Here is a 27,473-nt window from a genome sequence, read left to right as displayed (position 1 = left end):
ACTAGAAACTGACTTGTTTAAGATTCTAGTAATACCACTGTTAACTCCCATTTGTATCCCTATTGAAGCTTGAAAAGATGCAATTGTTCCCTTACAATAGTTTATCCTTCTCAACAATTCTAGAGAAGGGAAAAAAACTGCATTTGGGTTTAGAATGTCACATCTTTCCTCTACAGGTGGTTGACTATACCACAACATTAATCTAAGAGCTTTAGACCTACCCGGATGATGTCTTCTTCTCTATACTGCTTCCAGTTGCGACTTGTATCACTGAACATTAGAAAGTAGCTTGTTGTCCAGTCTGAGCTTCTGTACCTTCCTTGAGTTGCAACACCTGTAATTTCCATTCTGTCCCCCAAATCAATCTGCAGCCATTGTTCCTGGCTAGAATCCAATGGGGACCAGCCACCGGCTCCTAGGAGAGAAGAATCAGAGTTCTCCTGAGTCAGAATAAATCTCACATACATACCTATTGGTAAAATTATGTATATTATCGTCTCCTTATACCTGAAAGAAGGTCTGGCATGCCACTGAAATCAGAAGAATAATATTCAGAATGTGTTATGAAGAAGAAAATGTTAGCCGGGGAGCCCTTAAGATGCCTTGTTTTGCCTGTCATTAGCTTAGGTTTCACTACCCATGAAGGGCTTACTCTCATGTACAGGTCACACCACATATATAGGTGCCACATAATTTTCTGTTAATTGTCCTGTAATGTCTCTGTAATGGATGACATTCCTACACTTCTTACCCTGTGGAGGTGTCAGACCATCATCTATGTGGTTTTCATGGCAAATCTGACATAACCTATAGCTCTATTTCCAGAGGTATGTCCATACTCAAATGGTCATACCTGAATGGAAGATCCAACTCCCCTGGTGCCTCCTTCATTGTCCTGGTCCACAGAATTCTTATGTCCAATATTGTGCTATGAAAAAATGTCTTCTTCTGGACATCCAAATTGACCTTCATGTTCCTAGTGTATTATGGGAATCCAGATGCAGCTTAAAATACTAAATGTCTCGGATAAAAATAATCTTTTTAATGTAAAGTTGTTAATAACCTCTCCATACTGATCTATCCCCACTACCACCCCATTTTTATTTTTATTTTTATTTTTTCTGATTCTAAATAAATCTTTTGTAATTTGGGACTTTGACTGTGTATCTTCATGAGCTCAAAGGGATCTCTCCCTCCCATGTGTAAAGAGTTCTTGTTCATGCTTGGAAATTGAGAACAGGGGAATCACAGCTGATGATTTCTCTTATCCTGGTCTATTTGTTGGAAGCTTCCAATGCATTGACTAGGGTTCAAAGGAAGTGGTTGCAGCAGAACTATTGAGGAAATTGACAAACTTGGATGTGCCTTCGGAGTTCTGAGGTATGTTCTTCACATGTATGTGTTATCATGCTTCACATGCTCAGCTCTGTGTATGTGGCAGGGATTACCAACAACCAAACACACACACAAGCCCTCCAGCTACAGAAAATAAATATGCATGTGAGAATGCAGCATGATTATTGATGAAAGTAGTGATATCCACTGGGACAAAATATTGTATTGAGAAGTCCACAACAATGGTAATATTATAAATTCACTAATAGGCCAAAAAACGTGCGGTTTAAGAATGTACCTATAGCCAACAGATGTTTCTATCCAGCTTTAAAAAGCAGGGAAATCGGGCAGCTCTAATGAATGCACCAGGACAGGAGGAGACCTGTGTCAGGATCCCACCTGCTGCCACCTCCTGTCAGGTCCCTCCAGTCAGGATCCTGGTTTTTATTTGTTCTCTCACCGGCTCTAGCACAGATCTCGCAAGATCCCACTGCTAGGCAGCACCACCAGCCACTCCCTATTTCACAATATTGCTTTGAGACTTTGCCTTAGTCTCCTTCTAGCTTATTGTTACTTTGTGTCTGGGTGCACTTGCAGGCCACAACCCCCCGTATCTTTGTGCCAATAAAGCATACAGCCCTGGGTTGCCCTGGATACTTGATGATACACTATCTCTTCACCGCTGCCACCATTTGATACTGTTTCTGCACCTTGGTAAATACCCTGCCCTCCCTTCTGGTCTGTGAAAGCCCCAGCCAAGGATCAGGCTTTCGGTAAACCAAGAAAATATTTATTTATAAACACCAGGAAATAACAAGATTACTTATGGTATATTTAACAAGCATATGGTTTCATATATTGTGTTACTCTTTATGTTTCTAGTCATATATAATCTGCCTCAATACCAGCCTAATACAATCCAACCCACAACCAACTCCAACCCACAACAACCACAAACTACTGACCCCCCCTCAACTGTCATCTTCTCATTTATACCTTCAGCCACTCAAACGCTCAGCCAATCATCATACAGCATTCTCCAGCATTCTAGCCCATGTACTCCGCCTACTTACCTCATTTACTCTAATAAACCCGCACTTACCATATTTACAGTAATATCTATATACAAGGAAATCACAACCTGACCTCTTCTCTGAGATATTGTACTGCCTTACACATTTTTAAAAATGCAAACACAATTTGGGTTTGTCTTGTGTTGGCATTTTTACAAATTTATAGGGCAGTGCAATATATCAGAGAAGAGGTCAGGTCTCCTGCTCCCCTGGTGCATTCACTGTATTTGCCCAATTTTCTTGTTTTTTAAAGTTTGATAGAAATATCTGTTGGCAAGGGTTTTTTTTGCCTATTAGTGAATTTCTCTCTTTTTTTAATATAGGAGTAAGAAATGGGATCCTGTGCAAGTTTGCTGAGAATTGATTGATCACTTCCATGCTTATTAAATTCCATGAGAGTTACTCCCCTGCAATCGTGCTTAGGATAGGTGAAACTAACCATGGGGGAGGGGAGGGGGAGGGAGGGCAGAGAGAAGGAGGAGGGAGGGGAGGGTGGAGGGAGGAGGGGGAAAGGAGGAAGAGGGTAGGTTTGATCATTTACATGCTTATTGAGTTCAATGAGATTTACTCCTGTGCAGTCATGCTTAGGATAGGTGAAACCGACCACTGGGGAGGAGGAAAAGGCTTTCTGAGTTCAGGACTATAAGTTTTGTAAGATTTTGTTGTGAAATGAGCTTATGGGAAGCAGCACAATGGCATGGGGGTATTTTCAATTTAACATGGCAGAATGTGAAAAATCCATGCTGGCTATAGTATACAGCCACTCTTGTGACTGTATAATCAACTTACCCATGACAAAGCTTAATTAGACTCAGTTCTGCAACCTATTTTGGACAAGACTCAGCTTTAGAGCATGAAAAGTCCTAGTAATAAAAAGAGATTATGTAAGCATATGCAGAATGCCTTCTCAGGTCAGACATCCATACATGTATGAAATCTATTTCTGTATTCAAGGCAACACTGTTCAGGAATAATGGAAGGTTAGGGGAATTTATTCTGGTGGTGGAGGAAACTCTTCCCTCTGTTGCCCCTGGCTCACAGGCTATAGCTGGCCTGGAAACTAGGATGTGTCAAATCAACTGGAGCACAACAGTTTCAGTACTTCTGGGTCTGTTCCAGATCAGAGGATGAGAGGGAACAGGCAGCCAAGACTGGGTAGCAGCATCCTGGCAGAGAGAGAGAAAGCGAATGTAGAGAGAAAGGATGAAAAGGAGGGGAAGAAGGGGAAAAAAGAAAGAGATCTTTGTTGTAAACTGCCCAGAGAGCTTCAGCTATGGGGCGGTATACAAATGTAAACACAACAACAACAACAACAAGATGATCCAGGGAATCTGGTGTTTCCAAAACTCAGTAGAGTCTATTGGACAAAATTGTAGGCTAAGAAATGAAATGGATCATCTGGCAAAGAACTTACAGAGAAAGAGGAAGCTGTGAGCAGCATGGATGTTGGTGGTGTTACACGACTCAAAAGAAGATTAGTGAATACAGGTACGCAGGAAATGTAAGTGCCTAAGTAAGGCTGTGAACACACTAGTCACCAGAGCAAAGCATTTCCATAAGCCACACCTAGAGGGGGAACGGGTTGATCTGCCAATCAATTGTGAAATCTCTTTGAAGCTGATTTTTTTTTTAAAAAAATGCACTTGAACTGTTCCCACCAGGTTTTAGAGTAAAAAGGGGCAGAGTTTGACTAGCATTGTGTGCCCCCATTTTCAGGAGAGAGAGGGGAAGACACACTGGAGCCAGCAGAACAGTGAGTGTGTTTATACCCTAAGTTTAAAAACAAAACAAAACACCAGGCTATCTGTGCAAAAGGACTTTTAGGGAAACAAAAGGTAGAGATGCTAAGACTTCTCCCTGAAAAAAAGATGGTTGATGTTTGTTGTTCTGAGGGATGGGTAGAAGCTTACACGAAAATGCAGGGCTCTTGTTTATTTATTTGTTACATGTATAGCCCGCCCTTCCTCCCAGAATAAGCCCAGGGCAGCAAACAAAAACACTAAAAGCACTCTAAAATGCCTTTAAAACAAAATACTTTAAAACATATTAAAACAAAATATCTTAAAACCTTCTTTTAAAAACAACTTTAAAAATGTCTTAAAAAGCAATTCCAGCACAGACGAAGAGTAGGATAAGGTCTCTACTTAAAAGGGTTGTTGAAAGAGGAAGATCTTCAATAGGTGCCAAAAAAATAACAGAGATGGAACCTGTCTAAAATTTAAGGGGAGGAAATTCCAAAGTATTGGTGCCACAACACTAGAGGTCCACTTCTATGTTCTGTGGAGTGGACCTCCTGATAAGATGGTATCTGCAGGAGGCCTTCACCTGCAGAGTGCATGATTGATTGGGTATATAAAGGGTAAGACGATCTTTCAGGTATCCTGGTCCAAAGTTGTGTAGGGCTTTGTACTTGAAAACTAGAACCTTGATCTTGGCCCAGAAGCTAATGGACAGCCATTAGCTTGACATTGTCAATTAATGAATGGCAAACTGCCCCTGATTAAATTAGAATGCAGGAGATTTTGGACTAGCGCATCCAAGAGTTCCATAGTCCTAGGGCTAGGACACTCTCTTTTCATTATCCAGCATTTTTGTCCTGGATTACCAGCTAGATAGTTACAGACAAGATGGAGACAGACAAAATTGAAGTGCAGGGAGCTTTTCAGAATGAAAGCTCTTTGGGAACACTAGCTTTCACCATTGAGTGACTACAGCTTCCTCCCAAATACCTGGAATTGGCATTTACAGATTAGATGATGCTGTTTACATGCAGCGCTGAGCCTCAGAACTTCATCGGTGCACACTGAACCCTACAAATAAAGGAATGCTGCAAGCATGGAGGAACAGGGAACTGTAAGCCACTTAGAGGTCTTTAGTTTGAGTAAGTGGTATATCAATTTTGTTAATAAATAAATAAATAAATACAAAGATATCAAGGGATGGGAGTTTGCTACTAGACTGCACTCCCCCACTGGATTTCTTTTTTCTCTTTCCTCTGTACTCCACATTTGACCCCTCCATCCTCTCATCTCATCTCATCCCTTCCATTCATTTCTGTCTCAGCTATCTTTTAGCAATCTGAGTTATGTACACACTCTACATTACAGAGTTAAAGGACCGGTTAGAATAGCACTAATTAAGAATGCTATTTTAACATGTTCAATTTGCATATTAATAATGTGTAACCTTTCGCCCACCATTTCTCCCTAGATTTGCTGCATTGCAGTTGTCCTCTATTTTGAAATATCATTCATTGTTCACTCCAGCCTGGGGTGAGGTTTATTGGCAGTCCTCTCCCAGGGTGATGCAATGGCTGTGAACAGAAATGTGTATGAAGTCTGCAACTCTCAAAGGATTGGTATGCACTACAAGGTCCTGGAATCTTCTCCAGCTCTGCTTAAAATTCAAGGCAGATAATATAACTCAACTTCCTGAAAGCCCCTTCCCTCTTCCCTTTAAGCAAGGCTTACCTAGCCTTACAGTGGCAGTGCTGGCCATGCAAAGAGGGAAGGAAGGAAATCTGATATTCCCCTCCCTGTCTGGTGTGTCGGTAGCAGACCAGGAAGTAAGGCCCTTGTAACCCTTGGGAAATGTAGTTTTCTTTAGGGCTACTACAAGTCTGAGCTAATCCAGTGCGAGAGGAGTGGGGAGGGGAAAAGAGAAGTCATCCATCACTAGCAGTGAGTTCGTGATGCTCCCCCACAATATGGGATTGGAACTGGGTAACTGCTAAAACACAGCTGATCTCTGAACCCCATATTCTTTTCCTCTCAGCTAGCTCTTGCTATCCACAAAGTCTTATTTTTTAAAGCAAATGCTCAACATCCTACAGGCCTTGCAGAACACCAATTTCACCTGACCAAATCCAAGCCAAAGCTTATAAATGTGTTGCAGCCATAAAGAATGAAGATTCCATTCCAGATGGCAGCATTGTAGGAAGTGACAAACCTCTTGAAGCCATTTTTGTCAGTAACATCTGATTCAAAAACCCTATAGCCCCTCAACTTGCAGATTGGCCACCTTGCCTGGCTCTCCCTATTAATTTGGCCCTTCATGGTTATGGCTCCATGTACAGTGGTGCACAGAGCAATCATAATGGCTGCATCTTCAATACCTCCACTTCACATGATAAATTTTGGTGACATGGTGCTTTCCTTACTTTTGAAAGCAGACTACTCTCTGTTCATCTAGATTCTGACCACACATCAAAAACATGATATTCTGAAATTTCACCAAACACTATCCATACAGTTTCACTTGCTAGTATTTGCTGTATTATTTCAATGTCTCAGGCTCTAATCCCAAACACACTTACTTAAGTAAGAATGGAAGGATCTGTCAGTTTTGCTTATCTCAGTTTCTCACATTTCCAATCTTAAATTCAGTTCTCCATATTTCTGCAGCAATTTGCGCATTTTGTTTTTCAAAAATCTTCATGAATATTCTTCAAATATTTAGTGTGAAATTTGTCCTCATAAACACATTTTGATGCTATTTTGACTAATATAATATATACATTTTTGCAAGCAATTTCTCCTAATATAGTGCATTATGTTATTTTTGTGACTATATTTTTATGCACACTTTCCCCTAATTTATGAATTGTTGTAAACATTTTTGCTTGAGAACTGTATCACAAAATTCAGATAAGAGCGAATTTAAGGATAGCTGTGTTTCAGTTGTCATTCTATTTTTAAAACTGTAAATTTAATAGATTCGGGTTTATATGTGAACTGAATCAAATTTCTCCCCCATCCCTAGGGATGGGACCAGCAGATTCCATTCACTCTCCATGTGCTGTTGTGTGAAAAGGATAGAGAAGAACACACACACATGACACAGCTCTATAAATTATAATCCATACTTGGTAGCTGCTGCATGTAATTGTAACAGTTTATCACTATGAATTAGCTTCTTTGAAACAATTTTTTCTCTGTTTTACACCTACCATACTAAGGGCAAAATCCTAACCCTAGTGAGTAAGTCCTATTAAACTTTGTGGGTTTTACTTCTGAGGAAACTTGCATAGGAGTGTATTGTCAATTGATTGTTTTTTAGTGTTCCACTTGATGTGTGACCTACCTTGGGCAGGTTAGAAATTACAACAACAAACTGACACAAACAGATATTTGCTAATTTTATGTTTAATGGAATTAATTGGGTGTAGAGGAGAGGAAGCACAGGTTTTAAAGATACACACTTTCCAGCCTTCTAGATTTCCTGTAAGAGATTCTCAACTTTGCAGAAGCAGCCTGCATGCCAGGTGTTGTTCAAAGTGCTAAAGTAAATATTTTTGGTTTTGCCAAGTACAATACATGCATTTTGCACAATTAATGCAAACAGCTAAAGACAGGTTTGCATCTATTCATAAGAGGGCATGCCTCCTTCCCCCTCCCCCTATTATTTCATTGGATTGTTTTATTTCGTATTTTATAAAAAAAATTAATGAATGTGCATATTTTGGCATGTCTAGAGTGTGGTGATTTTTTCCTCCTGCCATCTGTTCTACCACCCTCTTGTGACATATACACTCCAGGGAGCATATGTCAGTTGCTGAGGGCCAGGAAAATGAAAGTTTATTGCTGCAGTATCTGCAGTAGAGAGATGAAACAGGAGCAGGTTAAAAACCCTGGTAAAGGAGTAAAGCGTACTGCAGGTGCATTTCAGTGATTATACTCTGTTATTCACTAATAGGCAAAAACCTTGCGGTTTAAGAACGTACCTATAGCCCACAGATATTTCTATCAAATTTTAAAAAGCAGGGAAATTGGGCAGCTATAGTGAATGCACCAGGGGAGCAGGAGACCTGACCTCCACTCTGAGATATTGTCCTGCCCTACAAATTTGTCAGAATGCAAACACAATTTGGGTTGGTCTTTCACAGTTTTACTGTTAAACCAGTCTAGCCATTGAAGCTCTGTCAGTGGAATAGGAGTCTTCTCTCAGCACCCTTCACAAACTACACTTCCTAGGATTCTCTGAGGGAAGCCATGACTGTCTCATGTGAAATCAAAGTCTGGTGTGGGTGTGGCCCCTTGATTAGCCAAGCAGCTGTGAGACTGGCTTTTAGAACTCTGAAAGTTGGTTCTTACTGAGCATGCCCAGGCTTATCATAGGGTGTCAGCCAAAATTTATTAAATTAATTAAAAATCAGCCAGGCATTTTTTTTCAACCTTTAAACTGCAGAAGATGAAGGTCAGAGTATGGGGCAAGGTCAATAATAGGATTATAGGTACTCTGTGAACATGGTTGATTTTTAATGAATTTCAACAGATTATGAGAACGCTGAGAGAAAAAAGTCCAAAAGGGCTCTGGGGTTTTTTTCTCTCTTTTTAGACTTTGAACTCTCAATTCTCTCTGACTGTTTTGTGTATCACCATGAAATTTACGGGGTTGTTAAGCAAGCGTTTCTGAGTTCAGGACTGTAAGTTTTGTAAGGTTTTGTTTTGAAATGAACTTATGGGAAGCATCAGAATGGCATGGGGGGTATTTTCAATTTAACATTGCAGAATGTGAAAAATCCACGTTGGCTATAGTACACAGCCACTCTTGTGGCTGTATAATAAACATCAGCCAAATGAGTGGTTTTATTACACCACTGTCAGAAATGGCCACAGTATCCCAGGATTGCTAATAAAATTAGAAGAATAGGGTGATTAATTGTTTTTCTGTATTATTTAGCAGTTTGCAAAACAACAGGCAGCATTCAGTGCTAGTCGTATTCAACGTAGGTCCACTGAATTTAATAGACTAATTTTGGTTCACTAATTTCATTGATTCTACTCTAAGTAGGATTTAGTTGAATACAACCCAATTTCTATGGAAGCATCATTTTTCCACTTTTCCTTTTGCCCATATTCCGCTGACATTTGTAGCAAACTTGTACCTATTCAGAAAGAAGTACACTCCCCCAAAGAGCTATGCTTGCTTCTCACCACAAGTTGGATATGGAACATGGTGTGAGAAAGGGTCTTTCATTTGGGCTGTGTACCAGAGAACTCCTTTATGTTTGACCTTATATTTTCCATGGTAACAAAATGTAGTACAACATAAGCCAGGTGACACAGACATTCTGGTTTTTCAGCCTTAAACAACAAATAACAATGTAAGACAAAAGGTAAAAGATACACATGCACATATACACACACACACACACAAGTAAAAGTTGCTAAAAGACCATTTAAGAAGAACCCACTGTAATGGAACTGGCTAAGATGTGTGAATGCATATGTCTCTGGTGCATTTTAGAAAAAGGAATTAAAACAGTGTTTGTTCTAATTCACAGATTATATAGCCACAAGTGTGGCTGTATACTATAGGCAGTATGGAATTTTCACATTCCATAATGTTAAATTGAAAAATACCCCCATGATACTCTGCTGCTTCCCATAAGCTCATTTCAAAACAAAACCTTACAAAACCTATAATCCTGAATGCAGAAACGATTGCTTAATAACCCTCTAAATTTTCATGCTGATACACACAACAGTCAGAGAGAATTGAGAGTTCAAAGTGTAAAACAAGAGGAAAAAATCGAGACCCGTGTTGGACTTTTTTCTGTTCGTGGTCTCACAATATGTTGAAATTAATTAAAACTCAGCCATGTTTACAGAGTACCTATAATCCGATTACTGATGTTGCCCCATACTCTGAACTTCATCTTCTGCAGTTTAAAAGTTCTAAAAATGCCTGGCTGATTCTTAATTAATTTAAGAAATTTAACATTGGTGTCAATGATAAGCACAGGAATGTTCAGTAAGAACCAACTGTCAGTGGTTCTAAAATCCAAACTCACAGCTGTTTGGCTTGGCTAATCAGGTGGCCACCATATGCTCAGAGGCACATATTACCAAATTCTTCCAAGCTACACAATAAGTGGATTGGACTGTGAAAGACCAACCTAAATTGTGTTTGCATGTTGACAAATTTGTAGGGCAGTACAATATCTCAGGAGAGCCAGTGTGGTGTAGTGGTTAAAGTGTTGGACTACGACCTGGAGACCAGGGTTCAAATTCCCACATAGCCATGAAGCTCACTCGGTGACCTTGGGCCAGTCACTGCCTCTCAGCCTCAGAGGAAGACAATGGTAAACCACCTCTGAATACAGCTTACCATGAAAACCCTATTCATAGGGTTGCTCATAAATCGGAATCGACTTGAAGGCTGTCCATTTCATTTTTCACAATATGTCCTGCCCAGAGTGCGAGTCACGAGATGGAGACAAGGATGAAATTAATTCTTGTTTTATTAGAGGAATTGAAACATCAAAGGCAGCGCTCTTCATAGACTTAGCTAAGCTAACTCACTACTGTCCCTAAATAAGCTACCTAAGCATACTCTGCAGCATGTGAAGAAAATTGACTCAGCACCCAGGTCAGGGGGGCGCTGGTTTAAGTAGGAAAGGTCTTCGCCTGTAATCTCTGACTCCTTCAAAGACTCTCCCTCTGACCGAAGCGCTTCTCACGACGTCTCACACGGGGCAAGAGCCTCCGCTGGCTCATCTGACAGTACAAGCTCAATAGGTGCTGGCTCGGCTTCAGGAGGTGGGGGAGCGTTTGAAGTGTCAGAAGGGGAGCTCGGGGGGTGGAGTTGGCGCGCACTCCAGGACATTTCCCAACGGTTCTGTTGGGGTGTCTGGAGGTGGAGCGAAGTCTTCTTTGTCAGGAGAACTGTCCATGGGAATTGGCACAGTGGCAACCACACCCCCTCGCTCATTGTCCCCGAAAGTCTCAACACCTTCTGATTCTTCCTCTTGCCCTAGCTGAGGGAGCTGAAGCTCATCCAGCCCCCCTCCTTGATCCCCCAGAGGGAGCTGGAGCTCAACACAATATCTCAGAGAGGTCAGGTTTCCTGCTCCCCTGGTGCATTCACTATAGCTGCTCAATTTCCCTGCTTTTTAAAGTTTGATAGAAATATCTGTTGGCTATAGGTACATTCTTAAACCGCAAGGGTTTTTTTTGACTATTGGGGAATATAATCTACGCATGAATGAATTCCCTTCTCAGTTTAAAGGTTGTCTTTAGCATCCACCTATCCTTTAATAATAAACTTCTGTCACAATGTTACCACCTCCAACAAATGCAGCAGCAATAATTCCAGAATCCATTATGGAAACTGCAATGGAACATAGCTTTGTTGATTTGAATACAGATTCCACCAATTTTTGCCCAAAGCAAAATTGAAAGTGAATTTGAAGATTCCTGTTTGATCCAGACATCCAAAGAAATTTAAGGGAAAGCAAAACAGTTTTGAGAAAACTAGCAGAATTCCTCAGCCTAAACTGACATTGAAGGTGAATTTACAGATTCATGTTTCATCATAATATTCAAGAAAATTGTGGAGAATCTAGAAGAGTTTTGTTAAGACCAGGGAAATATCTCAGGGGGGGGGTTCATATGTTCCTGGATGCAATGAAGTTTCAGTAATACAAAAAAATTATAAATTGTGGCTTTAATTAAAATCTCATGCCAAGTAAAATGTCATATCAAGCATTCCAGAGCTTGGAAGATTACTTTTATAAAGGAATAAGTCACAATTACTGTTACATGGCCCCAGAAAGGAATAAATTACTATTATAATTAAAATTGTTCTGAAAGGAATTGATTACTTTACTGTTACTCAAAAGTAATTACTACGATTACACTTAAGTTACTTTTAAAAAAACTAGTGTGCCTACAAGGTGTTGGCCTTGGCTGCTGCACACCTAAGTCACCTAAAACAATATTAAAAATAAATACACAGAGACACAAAGGTAGCAGAATAATTCTTTTTATCCATAAGATAGGAGTGGTGGTCTCTCCGCTGGTAAGGGAGGCGGGGAGGGAGGAAGAGGCCACTACTCAGATCGTTTCATGTCAAATGAAGTGCAACCCCACACACTCACACAGCCAGCAAGCATCATCTCTCTCACTCAACCATTTCCCGGACCCTGCCCTGCCACCAACTAAGGGACGCACACCCAAGCAAACATTATCCCCTGAGATACAAAAATTTTAAAACACTGCAAATGCAGCAAACTAGCCATGAAGGACAGCAGAGACCGCTTTGCATGCCAAGTACAAACACAGTATTCACACACACACAGTTATCATCTTTCACTGCCACAGTTCTTTATCTCTATTCTGCTGCTGCCTCCTTCTCTTCCTTTATCCATGTTCTTGCCCTTGGCTTCTTTCTCCCTCTACTCCATTCTTCTCCACCACCATCCAGTTTTTAAAATAATTGTTTTCTCCACTCACCCCCGTCTCACTCTTCATCTCCTCCCTCGTTGCCTTCTACCCACCCACAGAGCATGAGGGTGGAATGATGCTGCACAGAAGCCCAGTTTGAGGCAGTTTGTGATTTTTATCCACAAATCAGAGGAGCAGAAAACTTCCCCTGTTGCCCCCCAAGTAATCCCCAAAAGTAATGCGGGCATTACAATTACTCCTCAAAAGTAATAAAATTACTCCTCGTTCTATTACAATCAAAATGTAAAGGAATTACCCACTTGTTCCTCAAAAAAGCAATACATTATTAGTAATTTGTTTTTTGTAACTAATTACTTCCAAGCTCTGCAAGTAGCTGGTATGTATCATTTTCAACATTCTCCTCATTATTTTCCTAGCTCAGAAGAGGTACTGAACTTAGATCAGCAATACTGATGGTATGCGCTGCCTCTTTGAGCAAATATCATCAAAGGAGAATCTTTTTTTAAAATATATCAATTCTCTCATGGTGGGGACTAGGGTAGCCAGGTTCCTGGCCTGAGACTGATCCTGTATCTTTAGGAGAAGAGAAAGTCAGCCAAGTGCAGGTGTTCTTATAACACTGTAATGAGAAAAACCACAAGGTGGAATTCTCCCTTCCCCCTGCACAACTTTTAAAGATACAGAAGACCTCTTGGAGGCCGGGCCTGGCAACCAAGAGGTCTTCTGTATCTTTAAAGGTTGTGCAGAGGGAAGGGAGAATTCCCCCTTGTGGTTTTTCCCATTACAGGGTTGCAAGAACACCTGCACTTGGCTGACTTTCTCTTCTCCTAAAGATACAGGATCAGTCTCAGGCCATGGACCTGGCAACCCTATATGATACTGCTTTAAATGTATACTACAGTTGGGGCCAGAGTGAAATCAACCAATTGAAGTTTGAAACAACTATGCACTTCCCAAGACTGAAGGGGTGGAACCACCAGGTGAAATTTGGCTGGATGAAATTAGGGCATGGGCCACATCCAGCCCACATGCCAGGGATTTCCTGCCCCACATGTGAAATATCTATGTGGTAAAAGCAGCTGGCAGGGTTGAAGGTGGGGGTCTGCCAAGAGGGAAGCATTATATGTGAGAAAAAAGTTTCATTGTTTATTGCATTCCATGATAAACACATGAAATTTGGAATCTTAACAGTGGTCCTTATCTAATTATCTGATTCTTTTCATGTGAATCTATTATTTTCAGTACGTCTGAGCCAAACATTTCCTTTTAAAGTTGAAGTTTGCATCTTAAACATTATTTTTAATTTTAAAGTAGCAACCCAAATTGCCTATTTTGGGCAATGCAAGCAAACATTTCCAAGCCCTTGAAATTGGAATTAAAATTCCAATGCTCAGAAGTAAAAGAAAAAGCATTATTAGTTAATAAAAAGTCAAATAAAAAACACTGAGCCAAAGCTGACACCTGCAGATTCAGAGTCTGGTTCAAACATACTCACAGAAGAGCAGCAGGCACAGTTAAGCTTCCAAATTGGTCTTTTTCTATATTTTCTTTTCTTTCCTTTTCTTGCACAGAAGCTTTCCTGTGCCACCGCATAAGCAGAGAAGGATGCCATTTTACAAGAAAATTAAAGGCTCACCTGCACACGTGGAAGTAAGACCTTGCACATGCATAATGAGGCTTCTTCAGGAAGGTTCCCCTGAGCATTAATTATTCTTTCCTTGGCCAACTCAGGTCTGTAAACTTTGTCAAATGCAACCATTCATTATTTATCTAAAAGGTAATATTCTAGTGTGTGGGGCAGTGCAAATTTAACTAATAAACCTTCTCCTAATGCAGAACTAGGTCAGACTTAATGTAACTTAGTGAATAGTTTCCCCAGTCTATTTCAATGCCTTTCTGCTTGCATATTTTCTCCAGGCTGCTGCTTTTCTTTCTTAAGTGGCTGTAGGCGTTCAGTAAGTTAACATTATAATTCGTGTTTGTGGTCCTGAGCAGGACCTTTTTACAGAAAGTCCACCTGCTCAAAATGAAACCTGCTGCTTGGACCTAGACAAGATGAGGGTGGCATTCCAAATCATTGCACTGACTTGTACTACCATTTATACACCCACAGAGTTACATAGGTCTTAATCCTTCTGGTTGAAGACTCAGTCCACCCACAGATGCAGCTAAGGGATTTGTTCCCAAGCCAGGCTGAGGGAACTGTTGTAGTCCACCTTGATACTGCATTCTTGGTCCTCCAGATGGAGGTGCATTCTGATAGCCTAGTGGTAGAGTGAGATAAGCACTCCTAACATGTCCAATTTTCACACCTCCTTCATCTTGGTCCAATCCAATCCTGCTTTTTGTATGATATGTTCTGCATATTGATTAAACCAATAGGGTGATAAAATACATCCCTGTTTCATATCCTTTCCGATTGGGAATCAGTCGGTTTCTCCATATTCTGTCCTTACAGTAGCCTCTTGTCCAGAGTATAGGTTGCGCATCAGGACAATCAGATGCTGTGGCACCCCCATTTCTTTTAAAGCATCCCATAGTTTTCCATGATCTACACAGTCAAAGGCTTTGCTGTAAACTATAAAGCACAGGGTGATTTTCTTCTGAAATTCCTTGCTCCGTTCCATTATCCAACGTATGTTTGCGATATGATCTCTGGTGCCTCTTCCCTTTCTAAATCCAGCTTGGACGTCTGGCATTTCTTGCTCCATATATGGTAAGAGCCTTTGCTGTAGAATCTTGAGCATTACTTCCTCTGAACATTGAACATCCTGCCTCTCAACATGCAAGAAATCTGAAGAATTAATGAGGAAGTATGCATTTAAACCAAGTCTTTGTGTTCTACACCCAACACTATAACACAGCATAGAAAAATAAAAACAAAACCAAGAGCCATTTGTGTGCTCAGTCACTTTCATCTGAGCTAAGCAGGAATTGAAAGTTTAAAAACAAAAAGGCATTTCTTCAGATATACAATTAATATTTTATAAATGACTAGGTCACACATCTGGGGAGGTCTTCTTAAACAAAAATGTCTCCAGCAGAGACCTAATATTATGGCACTAGCTGCCTGTCTAATCTTGGCTGGTAATTGATTCCCAGTAGCTGGAGCTGCAACACTAAAAGCCTGGTTTAAAGTACAAACTAAGCATACCTCTGAGGCATGCAGTACTGTCAGCAGTGCCCCATCTGAGGAGTGCAGTTGTTATATATATGTGGTGAGGTGGTCCCTTGGATAGCAACATTACCCTCAATTTGTTACAGTATCTCTCAATTTGCTGATTGTAATCACAGTTCTGAATCAACTCAGCCTCTTTCTAGTATCAGAACAAGACAGTCTGCTGTCTCCAGCTAAATATAAAGATGCTTTGGTCTGATTTTTGTGATATCTGAACGTTTTTGGCTCTTAAAGATACGTGGAGTATCTACTTAATGGGCCCAGTGAAATCAAAGACCAAATAATGTAGGGCATCCAGAAAAACAACTTGAGCTTCCTGAAAATTAGTTTGTCATAGGATGGGCTTTCCATATTCACTAAGCATACAACACACATGGATGGCAGCTGAGCAGTGAGCAGGTGTGGGTGGTCATGGCACACTCTGGACCACTATCTTGATACATTTGCCAGCTGGTAAGTGAATGCACAGAGCCTGAAATCAGTCTTGGAGCAGTGCTGTGTTGGACTACTCCCAGCTGATTTTGGCTGAGAGAAGATGGCCTTTGTGCCATCAAATAAGCATAGAAGCACAACTCAATTTATTTCCCTAGAGCTTAGGTTGTCACTCCAATATCCAGACTCCATCAAATTGCTCCTTTGTGTTCATCCAGGCATAATCACTTAGATTGTCTTCTGATGCATAATGAAAGCCTGAGAGTCTACTTTTTTCCCTATTATTTAGCATGTTTTTCATGACAACTTTGTGTAGAACAGTGGTTCCCAACCTGGGGGCCAGGACCCCCAGGGGGGCCGCAAAGTAATCCAGAAGGGGCTGTGAACAGTAAATAAATGAATTATTTATTATTATTTTTAAAGAAGTCTTCACTCCCTCGACACTGTCTGCTTTCCACTGGCGCTGCAGATGACACCTCCCCCTTGCTCCAAACGAGAGTGGAGGCCTTTTGCTGAAGCACCAGAGCTTCTTTCAGGCGCACTAAGGGCAGGCATCTGCCTATAAAATACATGGCAGATGCCAAAGGAGGCTGAGGGTGGAGTTACCAGGAAGAAGAGGGGATTACTATCACTGATTCCTGTCCCCTTGCACTGCCGCTACTGGCAACACCCTTACTTAGAATGAGAGGAGAGGGCTTTTTGTGAAGCAAAAAGAAGCAAGGCTGCACAGAAAGGCTGCTTTCCCCCTTCCTTCCTGGCAGCCAGCCTGCCTCCCTAGGGGGAGGGGGTCACAAAAAAATTTCAGCTTATAAAGGGGCTCCCGTGCTCATAAAGGTTGGGAACCACTGGTGTAGAACTTCAAGGCACTGTGGTTTAGGAATGGGATCCATTGGCCGGTGCCAGTTCGAAAGCATTCCATTGACCAGGCCTGTATCAATTTGAGTTTGTTCTTTGTCCACTAGCCGCTGCTTTTACCAATCTGCTTTTTATTTATTTTATTTATTTATTATTTGATTTATATCCCGTCCTTCCTCCCAGCAGGAGCCCAAGGCGGCAAACAAAAGCGCTAAAAACACATCAAAACATCATAAAAAACAGACCTTAAAATACACCAAAACAAAACTAAAAACATTTTTTTTAAAAAAAGCTTTAAAAAATCCTTTAAAAGGGGTTAAAAACATATTCTTTAAAATTTAAAAAATATATTAAAAGCAATTCCAACACAGACGCAGAATGGGATAGGTCTCAACTTAAAAGGCTTGTTGAAAGAGGAAAGTCTTCAAAAGGCGCCGAAAAGATAACAGAGATGGCTAATATTTAATATTTAGATGCCTAATATTTAAGGGGAGGGAATTCCACAGGGTAGGTGCTCCCACACTAAATGTCCGTTTCCTATGTTGTGCAGAACAGACCTCCTGATAAGATGGTATCTGCAGGAGGCCCTCACCTGCAGAGTGCAGTGATCAACTGGGTATATAAGGGATACGATGGTCTTTCAGGTATCCTGGTCCTGAGCTGTATAGGGCTTTGCACACGAAAACTAGAACCTTGTACTTGGCCCAGTAGCAAATGGGCAGCCAGTGCAATTCTTTCAGCAACGGGGTGACATGTAGGCGCAACCCTGCCCCAGTGAGCAGTCTCGCCACCACATTTCGCACCAGCTGCAGCTTCCCCCACATAGAGTGCATAACAGTAATCCAGCCTGGAGGTTACCAGTGCGTGGACAACAGTGGTCAGGCTATCCCAGTCCAGAAACAGCCACAGCTGTCTTATCTGCTGAAGCTGGTAAAAGGCACTCCTAGCCACGGAGGTCACCTGGGCCTTTAGTGACAAAGATGGATCCAGAGTACCCCCAGACCATGGACCTGCTCTTTCAGAGGGAGTATGACCCCATCCAAAGCAGGCAACTGACCAATTATCTGAACTTGGGAACCACCAACCCACAGTGCCTCCGTATTGCTAGGATTCAGACTCAGTTAATTGGCCCTCATCCAGCCCACCACCAAGTCCAGGCAGCGGTCAAGGGCTTGCACGGCCTCTCCTGATTCAGATGTTATGGAAAAATAGAGCTGGGTATCATCAGCATATTGCTGACACCTCACCCCATAGCTCCTGATGACTGCTCCCAAGGGCTTCATATAGATGTTAAACATCATGGGGGACAAGATGGTACCCTGCGGCACCCCACAGCACAACTGCGAGGGGGCCGAAAGACAGTGACCCAATGCTATTCTCTGAGAGCGACTATGGTGATAGGATCAGAACCACTGTAAAACAGTGCCTCCAATATCCAGCTCACCAAATCAACCCAGAAGGATACCATAGTGAATGGTATCAAAAGCCGCTGAGAGATCAAGTAAGAATAACAGGGTCTCACTCCCCCGTCCTTCTCCCGATAAAGGTAATCCATCAGGGTGACTAAGGCCAATTCAGTCCCATAACAAGGCCTGAACCCAGACTGAGATAGGTCAAGATAATCTGTTTCATCGAAGAGTACTTGCAGTTGCTGCACCACAACCCTCTCAATCACCTTCCCAAAAAAGGGGGTATTTGCAACCGGTCAGTAGTTGTCACAAACCAATGGGTCCAGTGTGGGCTTTTTCAGAAGTGGTTGGATCACTGCCTCTTTCAAGGTGGCTGGGACCACTCCCTCCCACAACGATGCATTGACCACACCCTGGATCCACTCAGTCAAACCCTCTTGGCAAGCTTTAATAAGCCAAGAAGGGCAAGGGTTGAGAGGACACGTTGCTGGCCGCATCATCACAAGCACCTTGTCTATGTCAATTTTCCCTCACAAAAAATATTGATATTAATATCAATATTTTTAAAGGAAGTATGGATAATCTTAAAGGAAGTATCAATGTTTTTAAAGGCAATATAGATAAAATTATCATTCCTAATATTATTTTAGAAGTGATTTTTTTCCATTTTTGAAATTAGCTACAGAAAACCGCTACATAAAAATCCAATCCTCAACAATTGAGAATAAATGAATTAATGGAAAATTCAGGACCAGATCTGAACTGGGCAGATCCCTACTGTAATTCCACCACAGCAGCGTTACCCAACCTTTTTCGACCCAACGCCCCTTTGCAAAATCTTTTTGTGCCCAACGCCCCCCTCAGATTAAGTATATGCCAATGCTTCCTATTCTTCCCTTAAAATATGAGTAATGCATAAAAGGTATTTTCAGTGATTATTACTGATCGTTTTTATCATGCCTTTTTATTGCACTTAGATTACACATTGAATTCTTAGTATGATTTATTAATATACATACATAGTTATAGTTATAGAAAAGTAAATAAAATGAGATTTATTATAAAATACTAGTGTGATCCTTGAGCTTGATGAGTTTTGGCTAACTTCACAATATCTGGAGTATACTTGGATAGTAATAGTCTTACACTGTGTTACTTAACAACAAACTCATTCAGCTTACTGGCATTGTTTCGTTAAACAAGTTCATTTAAACATCACAGAAACAACGGGTAGCGAGTGTGTCCCATTCCTGAAGAAAACCAGCGAATAACTGACTGTCTGTGTCACCTGTTTGCACACGGCACTCATCCGTTGGAAGAATGCGCCCTCCACCAGCTTATCAAACAGTCTCTCATGATTGGTTCCAACATCCCTCAAGACAGCATCGGAACATTACCTAGTGCTGGGGCGTGGCTAATATCCCAATTCCTTGATATGACACTGGCTGCTATTCAGAATTTCTTTACTAAAGAGCACACACTATTTACAGTGTTATTTCCATGAATTGAGACTATTAAATTCTAACTGGGGACAAAACAGTTTAAAAATTAATGATTTGTGTATTAAATAAAATTAAACTTAAATGCTTCAACTGTCGCATCAGACCGCCAAATGTCAATGCCCCCCTAATGAACCCAAACACCCCCCTAAAGTTTGTAGTTATGCCAACGCCCCCTTGAAAGGCTGTAATGCCCCCCAGGGGGGCTCTACCGCTCACGTTGGGAATCGCTGCACTACAGCAAGGGATCATAAGCTACATCTTTTGTTTTTAAGATGTTTTAAAGTGCTTTTAGTGTTTTTGTTTGCCACCCTGGGCTCCTTCTGGGAGGAAGGGCAGGATATAAATTTAATAAATAAATAAATAAATAAATACATCATAAATAAATAAATACATCACACAGGGAAGATGCAGGAAATGGGAAAGATCAAGGAATGACAGATAAGGAGTAGAGGCAGACTGGGGAGTGTCTGATGTAGCAGCATGTTGGACGAGGCCTGCATAGCTCAGAATTGTAGGGGGGAAACTTTGCTGAAGAAATGAGTCCTTAATGAGATAAAGGAAAATAGCATTATTAACAATGAAGAGAGAAGGCAATGAAGAGAGAAGGGTGGAAATCCAATAAGGAAGTGTTTACAACGGTCTAAATCAGATGTCCAGGATATAGGAAAGGCATTTAGCAACAGGTGCATCAGATAAAGGAATTATTTTGGAGCTGTTCAAAATAAAAACAAAGAGGAATGCCTCCATGGGTTTGAGTATACTCTATTACATAGCCGTGGACTATGTCCCTAATGCCGTTTCAGTAGCATCAGAGCTGATGCAATACATCTCCTTCACACTCCTATTACTATTACTATTACTATTACTAACACTCCTAGTTAATATCAGAAAGCTGAAGTCATGGGGGAGGAGTTTGGAATTTGGCTCCTTTCCTTGCTAGCATTATCCAGGTCCCCAAGAGGGAAGTACCTGTGTTACTGCCCTGGGGCAGCGTGGCAAGGAAATCTGTTGCAGTGGCTTCCATGTCACAAAGGGAATGTTAGGGCAGGACTTAGGAATTCCAGAGGAGATTTTTTCCCCACTTGTATGTAACTGAATGTTGGAAGAAAGATATCTGCTATAATTGCTAAATGCTACAGCTCCCTTCCAAGAAGTGCAAAAGAGTTCACATCAGTTCTGTACCCCTTTCCACTGTAATCTCTTCAGTTGTCTCAAACTAGTGCTATCTGTGGGATATTTTGGGAGGCTTCTGCTCAAGCTAACTGAAGATTCTACAAAGAACAACTCCAATGAATTATGCATCACAGCAATATTATGAGTGTCAGTGATCTTACCATCCCGTCCATTAAGCTTTGCAAAGCTGGGGCTGTGTCTGCTGGAGAGCTCAGAGGAGCTGTCAAAGGCTGTCGCAGGTAACGAGAAAATCAGTGTCTCCTCACAATTATCTGCAGAACAAGAGAAAGTATAGCAGGCATCAAACATAAAAGTAGTACACCTTTGGCCTATCAGAGCTTCCCTCCCTCTTTCAGTCTTTCTTTCTCTCCTGTTCCCCCCCTTTTTTTTGCAAAGCTGTCTGATCTCCTACACGTTGCTCACCATTAATCAGCTGCTCCTAAAAGAGAGACAGTATTGTTGATAACACATTCATGAAGAAAACAGAAGAGACTGGGTTTATATTTTATTCAGATCACATGGAGATGAGCTTTCAACAGATCTTGTGGAAGTTTATCAATGGTCATCATTGACACTCCTCTCCCCTGCTTTCTGTCTGGGGCAGGCTTGTATGCTTACAGTTATTTCAGAAGATTATATTGGGGTGGGAAACTGGATCCAGCCAGTGGGCCAGATCCCTCAGTCCTCTCCAGGCAAACTTGGACTATCCTAATGATGTCAAGTGATTGACATCTGTCAAAGTCCAAAGGGATCACTGTAATGTCTTTTGAAGGTGCCAATCAGCTGATTGGCAGTGGGAGTACTCCTTGAAAGAAGCTTGCTCAATGAGCATAAAGCAGTTTACTTTAGAACTTCTTGCTAAAATGGAGGGGGAAAGCTCAGCTTTGGCAAGCAGTTCCAATGCAAACTGTTATATCTACAAAGCAATTCAACTGGATAATAGTGCTAGCACAATGGGACCTTCCACCCTTCCTCTTCCTGCACGTTCCCACACCATCCCCAAATCTGCTCCAGAAGGTTGATGGGAAAACCCAGAAAAGATTTAGAGGGTGTGTGAAGGTTGCAGCACTGGAATACTCCTTGTGCTATCACTAATCCTTGTGTTAGCCCTATTATTTAGTTGTATACCAGCCTATGACCAGGAGGCTGGATCCAATCTGTGCAACCAGCATGAGGGTACTGTGCCAAATAGTGTAGGCCCGACCTCCAAGAGGTCTTCTGTATCTTTAAAAGTTGTGCAGGAGGAAAGGAGAATTCCACCTTGTGGGTTTTTTTCATTACAGTGTTGCAAGAACACCTGCACTTGGCTGACTTTCTCTTCTCCTAAAGATACAGGATCAGTCTCAGGCCCTGAACCTGGCAACCCTATAGGACTGTAATAAAGTGAGACAATTCTGGAGGGATGTTTTTTCAAATTGCTAGTAAAGTTCTTAAAGCTACAGTTATCCCGGATCTGGCCTTTGTACTTCTTTTCCTTAAAGGGGGTTCCATTGTTCCTTAAACTCAGATGTCTCTCCTATCCAGATTGCTACTTGCAGCGAGGCTTGAAATAGCCAAAAATGGGAAGGGGGCAGAATATTTATCAATAAAAAAATGGTTTACCAGACTCTGGCAACTTGCACTAAATGAAGAATTAACTCAAGAGCAAAAAAAGAAAAGAAAAAAGCTTGGGGGGAGGCATTCTCTAATAAATTTACTCCAACATGGTATCCCTTTTTATGTTATGCTATCAAAGATGGGGTAGAAGCGAGACCACCCTCATCATTAACTTCCTTTTGGTGGGATGTGTATCCGGCTTTTTAATTCTGTTATTCTGCTTTCTGGTTTTCTTTCTATTTTATATATAAAGCTTCTGTTCCTGAATGTACTCTTTTTCTATTTTATATAGAGTGACATGTTTGTTGTTTTATTTGTTTGTTGTTACATTTACCAGAAACCTCAATAAAACATTGTTCACACACACACACAAAGAATACGACTGAATTGTCAACATGGTTTCAATTAAAGGTTTATTCTAGTAAATAGAAACATGCTAGGATTATTAAAATTTATTATTACTGTCCAGAGCACTAGCATAGGAATATAGATTCTGCATATCCCTAATCTCAAAGAAAGTAGCATATTCCTAAGGGGAATTAGCTATGAAATATTCAGCTTCAAATGGAAAGGGGCCCTGCAACAAAATGTTATAGCACATCCCTAGTGTATGTGTGTTACCAGAGTCTCTGTCTGTGGGGACCGAAAAAACAAAAGTTAACATCAAGGATGGGAATCCCTATTCTAGCTTGTGTCTTGTGCACTTTTGTTGTAGTTCTGAACATTTAAAAGTATAACTAGTCTGCATGCAAGTCAACAGAATATAAGGCTTCAATAGAATATTAGGCTTCAATGAGTTACTAAAAAGGGTTGTCCTAAGCCACAGCCCCTTCCAACCTGAAAAGAAGCCATAGAGGGCCACATTCAGCCCTCCGGCAGAGGTCTCCCTTTTCGTGCTTTAGGGGCTGCCCCAGCTACACAGGCTTCTTCAAAGATTGCTTCAATCCACCCTTTCTCCTCCATTTTATTTTTCAACTAACTCAATGTGCCATGGCTACTGAACATGTTTAGTCCTCATTGTTGTGTTTGGCGTTCCCCAAACCTTATTGGCTAGTGTGTAAGGAGTTGGCTGACACCTTCAGAGTGGTTTAAATATGAATCCCTCTTACCAGGGAACTCTGGGAATTGTAGCTCTGTGAGGGAAATGGGGTCTCCTAACAACTCTCAGCAGTCTTCACAAACTACACTTCCCAGGATTCTTGGGGACAAGCCATGACTGCTTAAAGTGATATACAATACTGCTTTATATGTATAGTGCAGATGAGGCCATTATCTCAGTAATCTTTATAAGAATACTAGAAAGTAGGATTGTTATATTTTAGGGAGGCGACTCAGTCAGAGAATGGCGTCCCTGCCTTGCATGGAGGCGTGTTTGCTGCCACCCCCCCACTCTTTGGGAAGACTCAGGAATATTCCCAAAGGTTCAAGTTGGGTCAGGTGGGGTCTCACAACCTATAGGAAAGAAGGGACTAGCGGGGTTTAAAAGCCCACTCTTCCCTTGCAAACTTGCCTCTTTCGACTTGCGGCACCCGCCCTCCGTCCCTGGTCAGTATGTGCTTTGCTAGTCGCCAGTTGGGGCTGAGTAGGAATTTTTTTTGGGGGGGGGGATTCTGATTTCAGAGTCCCTTTCATTTTGCCTACTCCATACTGTTTGGAGTGATTCAGTTGGCCTTTCGGGGGGTAAGGTTGTCTAGCTTTGGCTGACATGGAATTCGGGCAGGTGAGGAAGCAGGGGGTAGAAACAGGAGACTGAGGCAATTTGGTAAAGGGCACTTGCTAGGAAACCATCAGTGCTGAAGGTCTGGTGGGGATCTGGGGGGTGTCCTTGTGGGGCCAACTTGCGCAGCAGGGTGAATGCCTGTATGGCGGGGCCACACTGCGGAGGTTGGAACCACATACCTGGCTCTACTAGCAAGGAGGGCCTGGTTCTCCCACATCCTTGACTGGTGGGTTACAGTCCACGGTGACTGACATGTACAGAGGAATGGAGGGAATACTCTTTCACAGTTAGGTTTGTCCTCACCTGCCCGAAGCGGTTTGAATCCAGTTGTTTGGATTAAATTGGCTAAGATTTCATTATTTGTTAGATTTTAATAAATATAATATTATTCCATTTCTGTGTCATGAATCTTCCTTGGCGTGGTGGCAAATAGAGGCTTGCTTAAGTACCCTTGGAGGCTCATGGCAAATGGGAGAGCCAGAGTGTGGTAGTAGTTAGAATGTTGGACTAGGGCCTGGGGAGACCCAAGTTCAAATCCCCACTCAGCCGTGGAATTTACTTAATGATTTTGGACCAGTCATTACCTCTTAACCTAACCTACTTCACAGGGTTGTTGTGAGGATAAAATGAGGAGGAGCAAAACGTGTATGTTGCCTTGAGCTCACTAGTAGAAAGACAGGGAGCTAAACATAATAAATAAAATTTAAAAATTGAAACAAGAAGGTCATAATGCAATCTCCCATCTAACACACTCTATTGTTCCTCAGAGTGTACACCACCACATCTTCCACATATTTCCTAGAAGGGAGTTTCTCCATGAGGAAATAGTCAGAACTAGGAAGTCAATCAATATGATTTCTCATTGTGAGGGACCCAGAATCTCAACAATTATTTATTTATTTATTTATCATTTGATTTCTATCCCGCCCTTCCTCCCAGTAGGAGCCCAGGTTGGCAAACAAAAGCACAAAAAACACTTTGAAACATCATGAAAACAGACTTTAAATTATATTAAAACAAAACATATTTAAAAACATTTTTTAAAAGCTGTAAAAACATTTTTAAAAAAAGGTTTAAAAACACATGTTTTTAAAAAAGAAGATTTAAAAACATATTAAAAAACAATTCCAACACAGGCGCAGAATGGATAAGGTCTCAACTTAAAAGCCTTGTAGAAAGAGGAAGGTCTTCAATAGGCACCGAAAGATAACAGAGATGGTTCCTGTCTAATATTTAAGGGAAGGGAATTCCAAAGGGTAGGTGCCACCACACTAAAGGTCCATTTCCTATGTTGTGTAGAATGGACATAAGATGGTATCTGCAGGAGGCCCTCAACTGCAGAGTGCACTGATCAACTGGGTATATAAGGGATAAGATGGTCTCTCAGGTATCAGATAACAATTGAAAATGTGTGGATTTACTAACAGAATAAATCCAAGCCTGTATCCTATGATTTTTCTGGAGTCATCGGGCCATATTCTGGTCATCATAATTATGCATGATTTTGAAACCTGTTCTTAGTCACTTGTGACTCAACTCTCTAATGCCATGAAGGCTATTTTTTTTTAAAAAAAACCCACAACAACCCTTAAGTAAAAATGAAACACTGCTCAAATAATAAATTAATTCCTTTCTTTTCCTTTTTTGAGTATATATTTTATTGAATTCATCCATACAAATGTACATTTAACAGAATTTAAAAGATAAATAAAATTCTGAACATAAAACTCAGTTCCAGAGACTAATAGGCAGAGCAAAGAATTGCACAAGAATTCCTTTCTAACAAGAGCATCTTAAAGATCCAGGTTGGAAAGTGTTTTGCTTTTAAGTCTGATGTACATTGACAAATAACTAATGAGACAGAGTGCTAAACAAATCAGAAGCAAGAGAATCAGAAGCAAAAGTCATACAGTAGTGATTCAACTTCTGTAAAAATAAAAGAAATTTATGCTACTATGGAAGAAGAAGCTAGCTGGTTTTCATTATTGACTTTCCTGGATTTTAGCTTCCAATGTATTGTTTTATTCATTGTCAAAATCCTAATAACTTTTGCACGTAATGTTGTGATCATGCAGCATGCATGGCTTTGATTGAAACTGTAAATTGTTTCTGTACAGTTGGAAAGATCATTTTTTAAATTTTATATTATGTGAGATAAAACCTCTCTTACTATTTCACACTTAATGCCCTACTTTGTTTTAAAGACATAAATGTAGCATTTTTCTACAAAGTCTTCAACAACTCCAACTTTTAGGATCATTGGTTTTCCATCTTCACTACCAGTAATTCAAATTTGCTGTCAACAGAAACAAGCCCTTACAGCTAGAAACAGACCTAGTACCTTTCATAGTGCAATCAAAGAGAGAGAAATAACCTCAGATTTAATCAAGTACAAGCAAAAAGAACAGACCATTAAACAAGCAGTTGTCATGTCCATAGCTAGGAAGAGCATTGGCATGCAGGCACTATATTTACTGCAACTAACACTGCCTACACTTATTCCTGCCCCCCCCAGTTCCCATGTTTCAGTTTGCCATCCCATCATTTTTCTATGATGTGAATGGGAAACTGAGGTAGATATAGTCCTGTTTCCTGGCAGTGAAAACCTCTTCTCGCACACACACCCGGCAGGCTTGCCCACACAAACAGCTGGGAAATCCATCTGTTAGTGCAGAAACAGTACCTGTTTTTCAAGCCACAAGGCACTAGAGAAGGTGCTTATTGATAAACAGCATTCTTTTTTTCCCTGCCGTTGTGCAAGAATCCTTCAGTTATGAAACAGCTAACTTTTTCCCCATGGGCTTTAACTTGGTGATTGGAATGGCTGTGGCTAAGTAATAGAGTGCATGTTTTACATGCAAAGAGTCCAAAGTTCAATCACTGGCATCCCCAGGTAGGGTTGGGAAAGATGCTTGTTTGCAACCCTGGAAAGCTCTGCCAGGCAGTGTAGATAATATTTAGCTAGATGGACCAACAATCTGATTTTGTATAAGGCAGCTTCCTATGTTTT

At 41.1% G+C, this 27,473-nt stretch overlaps 1 protein-coding gene across 1 annotated transcript in view; it reads right to left on the bottom strand.

The window, feature by feature from the left end:
* Positions 1-27,473, bottom strand: part of LOC133376648 (contactin-associated protein-like 5) — a 314,949-nt gene that overhangs the window by 176,537 nt on the left and 110,939 nt on the right. Inside the window, exons 2-3 of the mRNA XM_061609196.1 lie at positions 21,309-21,419; positions 222-415 (exon numbers count right to left, since the gene is read on the bottom strand). Of these exons, the coding sequence (XP_061465180.1) occupies positions 222-415; positions 21,309-21,419 (305 nt within the window). The remainder of the gene's footprint in view (positions 1-221; positions 416-21,308; positions 21,420-27,473) is intronic.

This window comes from Rhineura floridana, chromosome 2 (genome assembly GCF_030035675.1).
Source record: "Rhineura floridana isolate rRhiFlo1 chromosome 2, rRhiFlo1.hap2, whole genome shotgun sequence".
Classification (NCBI taxonomy): domain Eukaryota; kingdom Metazoa; phylum Chordata; class Lepidosauria; order Squamata; family Rhineuridae; genus Rhineura; species Rhineura floridana.
This window is presented reverse-complemented; position numbering and strand designations above follow the sequence as displayed.